The 9,904-nt window shown below is 47.8% G+C and overlaps 1 protein-coding gene across 1 annotated transcript; it reads left to right on the forward strand.

Annotated features, from left to right (window-relative positions):
* The first annotated feature begins 281 nt into the window (after nt 1-281).
* On the forward strand, nt 282-8,689 carry LOC119290670 (membrane steroid-binding protein 2-like). The gene is made up of 2 exons (XM_037569304.1): nt 282-796; nt 8,134-8,689. The coding sequence occupies exons 1-2, from the start codon at nt 447-449 to the stop codon at nt 8,378-8,380; spliced, it is 597 nt and encodes a 198-aa protein (XP_037425201.1). The 5' UTR covers nt 282-446; the 3' UTR covers nt 8,381-8,689.
* The last annotated feature ends 1,215 nt before the right edge of the window (nt 8,690-9,904 follow it).

Consider the following 9,904-nt stretch of genomic DNA (forward strand, 5'->3'; position numbering starts at 1 on the left):
TTTTTGGATAATTTTTTTTTCGTCGAAACATATCAACATGGGGTCTAGTTTTGAAGATCTCGTCGATACGGATGTAATGGTGAAAACAGATTTTAATTCACTTTTTTAATTAGGAGATAAAACATTTTTAAGCTGAAAACCTAAAAAAATTCTGCTGATGTCATCTGTTCATATGTGGCAAATTGAGTGATGATGAAGACGTGTGGGCAATGTGCAAGCTCCCACATTTGTGGCCGTTAGTTTTTTCGGAAAAGAAAGGAAAAAAAAAGGGCCGTGCGGCGTGCGTTGCGACTACGCCGGCTTTTCCCTTTCTTCCCAGGTCGCCGAGTCAACATCCGTCACCGGCGGCAGAACCACCCTGCGCACCTACCCCCGTTCCCCCGAAACCCAGCTACCCAGGCTTTCCCTCTGCGAGCCCCCTGAGCCCTAAGCTCCAGCGAGGCCCCATGGCGGCGCAGGGGATCGCGGACGCCGTGCAGGCTTACACCGGCCTCTCGCCCGCGGCCGCCTTCACCGTGCTGGCTCTCATGCTCGCCACCTACCTCATCGTCTCCACCCTCTTCGTCGCCCCAGACGCCGCCGCTTCGGCACCGGCGGCTCATCCCAAGCCGCCTCAGCAGCAGGAGCAGGGGACGGAGGCGGAGGCGGAGCCGGAGCCGTTCGTGCCGCCGTTTCCGGACCCTGTGCAGGTGGGCGAGATCACGCTGGAGCAGCTCAGGGCCTATGACGGCAAGGATACCGCCAAGTCCATCCTCATCGCCATCCGCGGTCAGGTCTACGACGTCTCGCGCGGGAGGTGAGGGTTATATTGTGTTCTAGTACCATTGTGCTGTGTTTTGGTCAGGGTTCAGTGTGAACAGATACGCGCATGAGCTGAGTTTAACATTGTAAATCATTCCAACCTTGAGTAACTAGACTAGAATATTTAAGATTATCAGTTAGAAGCAGTTCTACTATAAACAAAGCACGTTAATATGGAGTGGTAAAGAGCTGATCTAAGTTAGGAACAGATAAAAGCAAGATACCTAATGTGTGCTAGTAGCTGTAGGCAATTATCACAATGGTGACGTGGATAGTCCATTGAATTCTATTTGATTGAGATATGAGGGCCTGGATCTTTTTAGGTTGTTGATGTTATATTCCTAACGTAGGAGTCTCTTGCTGCCCTTCAATTGGTAGAGTGCAAAATGGTGAACTTCACACATGTAATGAGGATTTGAGCAATCCAATATGGTTCTATGGATTTGCTTCTTCTCAATAGATTTTGTTGTCACGGTGTTGCTAGACATTTGGTTATTCTTTAATGCTTAGACCGGGAGTTTAAGATGTACCTTGTGCATCTAAGCACCTGAGTATTTGATCAACTGGACTACAGTCAACGGACATAATAGACAATATTCAGTAGTCTTCAATGGCGGAGAATGGAACTTTATTGAGGTGGGGCAAACTCTTAACCCAAAATAAAAATAAAAATTGATGCAAAACCAACATAGATATAGAATTGCTTTGCATTATATTTTTCGTAGCAAACTTTTCATCTGCACGCTCTTCTTTGAAAGAATCCTTTATTTAATTTTATAAGGCAATCAAATAAACTAAAATCTTTTAGGATTCGAGTAGACGTGGCATTGTAATCCTATAGTTTATTTTCTTCTACTCCGGAGTTTTTTAAAAATTTAAAATCCTGCGGATGAAAGAAGCCCTTAGCAATTTGATACTCAGCACACCGATCTTTAGGCATTTATTAACTAACGGTTCAGAGAAGATTCACGGGAACACAACATGGGAGCCACTTGAGAAAGTTTATCCCGAAAACGAAGAACATCAGCGAGAGCCTGATACGCGCTGAACTCGCTCATCAGTCACCACGCCAGGTACAAAAACACCAAGGTTAGTGTGCACATGTCTAAAGATCATCAGTCACCACTATAGGAGTCTCTTGCTGCCCTTCAATTGGTGGAGTGCAAAATGGTGAACTTCACACATGTAATGAGGATTTGAGCAATCCAATATGGTTCTATGGATTTGCTTCTTCTCAATAGATTTTGTTGTCACGGTGTTGCTAGACATTTGTTTATTCTTGAATGCTTAGACCGGGAGCTTAAGATGTACCTTGTGCATCTAAGCTCCTGAGTATTTGATCAACTGGACTATAGTCAATGGACATGCTAGACAATATTCAGTAGTCTTTAGTGGCGGAGAATGGAACCTTTTTGAGGTGGGGCGAACTCTTAAACTAAATATAAAATAAAATTGGTGCAAAACCAACATAGATATAGAATTGCTTTGCATTATATTTTTCGTAGCAAAATTTTCATCTGCATGCTCTTGTTTGAAAGAATGCTTTATTTTATTTTATAAGGCAATCGAATAAACCAAAATCTTTTAGGATTCGAATAGACGTGGCATTGCAATCCTATAGTTTATTTTCTTCTACTCCGGTGTTTTTTAAAAATCCTGCGGATGAAAGAAGCCCTTAGCAATTTGATACTCAGCACACCGATCTTTAGGCATTTGCTCCCTCCGTCTCAAAATAAGTGTCATGTGGGGCCAGCCCTATAGGTGCAAGGGACCTGCGCGGGCCGGCCCTGCACCTGCCTAAAAATATGTCCTAGTTTAATTATAGTTTTTTTAGATTAGGAGTCTGGGTATTAGTCGGAAAGGTTTAGTCCCGTAGAAGGTTACCCTGCCAACACCCAATTGTAATAGGAGTCTGTAATCTGGTCTTGTAATTAGGCTATATATAGCCAGCCCTTGGATCAATAAACGCAAGCAAAAAATAACCTACAACCTCACCTCCTTGCTCCTGCGCCACGGCGCCCCTCCTCAACCCCCTTCTCCAACCATAGGCCGGCGAGGGCCTCGCCCTCGTCCTCCTACAACCCACGACTACAACCTGCGCGGCAATCAGCCAGGCCATGACAACTTGGTATCAGCTTCCTCGTCGATCCCAGCGGCCATGTCTCCGCCATCGCCGCCGGCGCCCCTGCCGCAAACCCTCGCAGACCTCCACGGTGTTACAAACTTCACAGCCGGTACTGTGTATATATACATGACCTGACTCAACCGACCAAGGAAACAACTCCTACACGGACTACTACTAGACACAAGTCCTTTTCCCTGTACAAACTAGTTTTCCATCATGGACTAGTCCTCGCACAAGACATGGACACTTACCTATAGCTAACTAACTAGCGTAGTCCAAACCGGACTGCTAATCACACGGCAACCTAGACTTGCGGCTAACTCAAGATTATTCCTAACAATCTCTCCCTAATCTTGACACACTTTTTCTTCCGTGCTTCTCCGGTCTTGGCTTGTTGATGATTCACCCCTTGTCGACTCATCCGCTCGCACCACAACAAGTCAAATTGCCGGCTAGATTGTTGCCAACATTCTCTCCCCAATTTTGACTTGCCGAATTTATGGATCACCTCAAATATGCCTTGGACTACCCAGCCTCGCTAGTAACCTGTGGAAAACACCACCCGGTGGACTACACCATCCACCCTAGCGAGATACATGCCGACCCCTTGTGGATCACAGCACCCCGTGCACTACACCATGCACTCCAGCCTCATGTAGAGACATGGCCTCATTGAAGAGACTCACCTTCACTGGTTTACCGCCCCCACATAGTTGAACTTGATCCTCTCGTCGAGACACACAGACGACCTGGGCTTCATCTCCAACGCCTCCTCACAGAGACGAGCACTTGGACATGACGACGACTGACCGATCGTGCTAACCCGCACGACTCCTTGACTCTAACTCCTGCGGACGACGATCTTGACGACTTTCCGGCACCGCACCTCGGCACCACTGCTCCCGTCAACGATCTTCTTCCACCGCCTTGCTGACGACAGCCTGTCGCCTCCCTCCATGTCGCTCCGACGAACGACGATCGCATGATCCTCCTTGGCGCTGCAGCACCCAGCGACAACATCGCCCGCCCCGAGGCGCTAGTCAGGTCGCCACCCCGGGGCAAGCGCGGCTTCAAATCGACCTAGCTCTGATACCAATTGTTGGAACTCGCCCACAGGATCGATCACATCAAATCACGATGAACACGCACACGCAAAAACTTTTGCCAAAGGCACGTGTCGTGCCTCTCTTTTTCTCCTTTTATTTCTCCTTTTCTCACGATCTGATATTACATGACTCCTATACCCGCATATTTATATGCGTGAAGCTGGACAATCAGCCGGTACAAACCGACTCTGTATTAGACTACCTAATATAATCCTAGCCGGACTCATGACATGCCATGCAAGTCACGGCAAGTATACTAATCCTAACCGGATACTACAACTCACTGTTAGCACACCAGGACACCTAATCTAACTAGACAGAACTAGTTCTAGCTCTCCTCACGCGACTAGCTAGCTTAGGACCCAAACTTTTACATAAATCAAATGACTAATCAAGATTACTCTAACAATTAGAATCTGGTGAGTTAGGACAGCCTTGGGCTCTCGTTGATGGTGTTGTTACCTTCCAACAACGGGCTTATGTGCCACCCGCGTCGCCGCTGCTCGGGGAGGTCCTGGCTGCAGCCCATGATGCGGGCCATGAAGGTATCCAGAAGTCACTTCATCGTCTTCGCCGGGATTTCCATCTGCCGCAAGCAAGGGCAGCACTTCAGCAGTATATTCGTGCTTGTCAGGTTTGTCAACGCAACAAGACAGAGCAGCTTCATCCAGCCGGCTTATTGCAGCCCTTGACAGTGTCATCTCGTGTCTGGGAAGACATCTCCATGGATTTCATTGAGGCACTTCCGAAGGTGGGCGGCAAAAGTGTGATACTGACCGTCGTGGACCGTTTCTCCAAGTATGCGTATTTCATCCCCTTGGCGCATCCGTACACTGCGGAGTCCGTTGCTAAGGCCTTCTTCTCCAACATTGTCCGACTTCATGGGTTTCCCACATCCATCGTTTTGGACAGGTATGTGGTTTTCATTTCGGGCTTTTGGAAGGCTCTGTTTGCCGCCGCGGGGACGCGCTTGCACATGAGTTCAGCCTTCCATCCACAGTCTGATGGACAATCTGAGGCCGTCAATCGTGTCATCACCATGTACCTTCGTTGCATAACTGGGGATCGCCCCGGGCAGTGGCTCCAATGGTTGCCTTGGGCGGAATACTGCTACAACACTTCGTACCACTCAGCGTTGAAGGACACTCCTTTCAGGGTGGTTTATGGACGGGATCCCCCCTCATTGCGGGACTATACGCCGGGCGAGATTCGCAATCAGGCGGTGGAACGGCAGATCGTCGACCACGATCAGTTCTTACTCGACATCCGTGAGCGTCTCCTTCAGGCAGCACAACAGTACAAGCATTACTATGATGATAAGCATCGGGCCCTTTCTTTTGAAGTTGGAGAGTGGGTTTGGCTCCGTCTTCAGCACCGGCCGGCGGCATTCCTTGTAGGCGCCAAAGGGAAATTGGCTCCCAAATATTATGGGCCTTTCAAAGTCCTCGCTAAAATCGATACGGTTGCTTACCGTTTGGAGCTGCCCCCACGCGCCCGCATTCACAATGTCTTCCATGTCGGGGTCCTGAAGAAGTACCATGGTCCACCGCCGGAAGTTCCGCTGATGCTTCCACCTCTGTTTCAGGGTCGAGTACATCCAACCCCTGTCCAAGCATTGCGTGCTCGTATTGCTCGCGGTGTCCAGCAGGTGCTCATTCACTGGGAGGGCCAGCCGGCGTCTGCTGCTTCATGGGAGGATGTTACAACCTTCCGCGAACGTTATCCAAGCTTCCAGCTCGAGGACGAGCTGTTTCAGAATGGAGGGGGAGATGTCATGTGGGGCCAGCCCTATAGGCGCAAGGGACCTGCGCGGGCCGGCCCTGCACCTGCCTAAAAATATGTCCTAGTTTAATTATAGTTTTTTTAGATTAGGAGTCTGGGTATTAGTTGGAAAGGTTTAGTCCCGTAGAAGGTTACCCTGCCAACACCCAATTGTAATAGGAGTCTGTAATCTGGTCTTGTAATTAGGCTATATATAGCCAGCCCTTGGATCAATAAACGCAAGCAGAAAATAACCTACAACCTCACCTCCTTGCTCCTGCGCCACGGCGCCCCTCCTCAACCCCCTTCTCCAACCATAGGCCGGCGAGGGCCTCGCCCTCGTCCTCCTACAACCCACGACTACAACCTACGCGGCAATCAGCCAGGCCGTGACAATAAGTGACTCAACTTTTTACTAAAGTTAGTACAAAGTTGAGTCACTTATTTTGAGACGGAGGGAGTATTAACTAACGGTTCAGAGAAGATTCATGGGAACACTAAACACGGGAGCCGCTCGAGAACGTTATCCTAAAAACGAAGAACATCAGCGAGAGCCTGATACGTGCTGAACTCGCTCATTAGTCACCACGCCTAGGTACAAAAACACCAAGGTTAGTGTCCACGTGTCAGTCGTGCGTGCGTGGTGTCGACTCTGGCTCGAGCGAGGTTTCTGGAGCCTGGCGTTGTGTCGTGTGTGGCCTGCATGCGATTGGATCAAGCCGTGACTGGATCGAGCAAAGGCACCAGTCCGTGACGGCCCAATCAGGTGTCTAGGATTCACGGCCCAGTAAAAGGTTTCACCGTGACATTTAGCGATCAACTCGATATTTAGCGATCCGCTGATTGTATACGTATATACCTATTAAAAAATCCCAGAAATCAAGGTAGGGCGAGTGCCCCACCTCGCCATACCGCGTCCTCCGCCCGTGGTAGTCTGTACTCTCAGCTCTCACTCACTTTTCTACATGGGTTATGGTGGCAGTCTCATGTCGATTTTAGCTACAACAACAGGTTAACTGACTCCAGCGACAGTATTCAAGGTGTTCGTTCGTTAACACTGTAAATTTAATATCTCCAATAATCAAATGGAACTCTTAGAATGTAACTAAAATACAATGAATGTTTCGTCCTTAAACTACCCTTAAATGCAGAAAAGAGAGAGGTTTCAAGTAGACTGTCAAATAATAGAACATGTTGTGCTTAAAATTTTCTCTTTGAACCACTTCTGGGAGCTTTGAAGCTGTACTCCATTTTTCACGAAGACTATCCATTGGTATAATGATTTGATGGGGTGAAGTTTCCATTTGCAATCTGGCCAGGTGTTCATTTACAGTGTGTTAATATTAGGAAAATAACTACAACAAGTTTTGAGAACTGTTGGTTAAAACGTTATCATATTTATTGTGGACTGTATTTTAACTCTGCACCACTTTTTATACTATAGGCTCTGTGTATTTAATGTGATGTAGCACTTACTTCCTCTGTAAAGAAATAGTATATAGTGATCTAAAAGATCTTAGTATATTTCTTTACAGAGGGAATACTTCTTATCTCTAGTTTCTTCATTTCTTATAGTGCCAATGTTGTGTTGTTTGTATCCACCTTATTTCTTCAGAAGCACATGATTGTTGTCTTACTGATCATAATTATCATGTGCCATCTCTCCTTGTTTTGCTCCACGTTTGTCTGTGAGATATTCTAGTTGGTGAAATCATTTGGTACTGTAGTTTATTGTGGCATTGTTTGTCCCGATGTCTGCAATTAGCAGTACACTTGTACATGGCTAGTGTCGGTTACCCTTGAAGTCATTGTTTTGTTTAACTATTATTCATCCTACGAGTCTGCTGTTTCAGCAGACAGCAAGCATATTCGTATTCATTGCTGAGACTGTCTTGACTCTAGAGTTTCAAATATAAGTACCGCCAAGAAATTAGGTATATAGGTCTGAATCCTTGATCCAATCTTGTGCAAGGGGTGTCTTGTGGATCTGAGTTTCAAATATAAGCTCGGTACTTGTGCACTGTATTGGATGTTAATATTAGGTTGAACATGCTGTCCACATCTGCATGAGAAATCGAAACTGAGTTTGTTTGTCACAAATAAGATATCTGTGTAGATGTATAATTCCATCTGACGACCACCATACAACTTGTAATGTCCTTGAGGTAGTTCTGGAAGTGGTAGGATCTTTCTTGTGTCATGGTGTGTATACAATGCTTTTTCTTGTGTCATGGAAGAGGTAGTTCTGGAAGTGGTAGGATCTTTCTTGTGTCATGGTGTGTATACAATGCAGACTGTTGATCATTCATGACTCTGTTGTCTGCTTTTTCTTGACCTCAGGCTGTTTTATGGACCTCAAGGACCATACTCCTTGTTTGCTGGGAGGGATGCATCTCGGGCCCTGGCATTGATGTCATTTGACCTTAATGACCTGACTGGAGACTTGGAAGGCCTGAGTCCAGACGAACTGGAGGTTTTACAAGACTGGGAAGAGAAGTTTAAAGAGAGGTACCCTGTGGTGGGTCATCTTCCTTGTGAGAAGGCAACAGCTGGTGCTCAGCCTGATCACGAGGAAGAGAAGGCCTAACTCTGTGTCTGGGTTCTTGTCTCGTTGCCTGTAAGTTCATGTCTCTTTTACTACTGGACTGTGAGCGGTAGAGAGATCTAATGCGCTGACAGGTGATGTTGTTTGTATGTATGTGTGCTGCATGAGTGTGTGTTACTGATGCACCTGCTTTACCACTGAATACTTTGGTTGGTGTGTGTAGTGAGTGGATAAGTGGGGGAATTTTGAGTGACAGAGAGACCTTGACGCTGAAAGGCCGTCCGTCCTTTGATGTGTATGCTCTCCTTTGCATTCGTGCCATAATCCAATTCATCATCGTATCGTATTGTATCTAAACGGCGATTTTGCTGGCAATTTAAGGGCCATGATTTTGCCTGCTCCGATTCTTCTAGCATTGTCGGGAAACAGCATCGGCATCATTTCCACTCCACCCATCATCAGATTCTTCGTCTAGTGTCTGCCATATTTTGCGTCTGCTCTACCCTAGCATTGGAATCTCGATGGACCCAGAGAGAAAAGAGTCGGCATGTCGCAGCGCTCTGCACCCGCTGCCACTGTTGTCTGGTCCTTTTTCATGCGACGGGGCCCCAATTATACGGAGAGCCACGGGGTTATCGCCGCGGCGACGCAGTACGTGTCCGCTCTCGTGGTCGCAGCGGCAAATAATCGTGTTATCCGACTCCGAGGGAGGCCAGGCAGCAGGGCGGAGCAGAGCACATCCCTCCTCACATGGGGTGTCTGTCGACTGGTGGCACGTACGCTACGTGTAACAGGGGAGGGCAACGCAACGTTATCTATCCTTGGAGTTGGCGCGTCATGCATGTGATGTGAAGGCAGGGGCGATGGAGCCCTCTCCTCCTCCATAATCTCGCCGCTGTGCTAGCCGTGCCGTGTCTGCTCGTGCTCCTCCCTCTCTTTCTTCCCTCTCGATCTCGAAACGGCGGGCAGAAGCGGCGGGCTCCGGAGATATACGCCCAACTGTTTCCTGTCTTTCGCACGCCGACCTACCAGCCGTGCTCCTAGATATTTTCTCGTCTCTCGCTTCGTCGCAGATTTGGATTCGGTGATAGCAGAGCAGATCCAAGATCGAACCCAACGTGTAGCTGGGAGGAGGGACCTGTTCAGTTTTTCTTTCTTGCCGTTGCCGTGTTTGCCACAAATGTGAGGGGCCTGCTTTTCATTGTTGCTGCAAAATGCTGGAGCGCTAGCTCGTGGATATAAATGCAAGAGTTATTATTGCATGCATGGCCCCCCTGCCCTTCATTCTTGTGGCTCATGCTACCACTACCACAGCACAATATGGCGCTAGCTGGTTCACATAAGGGGATGATGCATGCATGCCCCTCGGAGGTTCATTTCCTTGTCCGGATCTACTACCTGGTAAGTATATGTCGACCCCAAACGTGTTTCATTCACGATTTGCTACAGCTGCGCAAGTGACATCTTTACAGGAGCACCGAACATGTCTGGCGCTCGCGGTAGGCTTCGGGAACTGATCTGCGCAAGTGATCCCTGCATTGGCAGCACTTCACCTCCATCGATTCT

The sequence above is a fragment of the Triticum dicoccoides genome, chromosome 4B (assembly GCF_002162155.2).
Source record: "Triticum dicoccoides isolate Atlit2015 ecotype Zavitan chromosome 4B, WEW_v2.0, whole genome shotgun sequence".
Classification (NCBI taxonomy): domain Eukaryota; kingdom Viridiplantae; phylum Streptophyta; class Magnoliopsida; order Poales; family Poaceae; genus Triticum; species Triticum dicoccoides.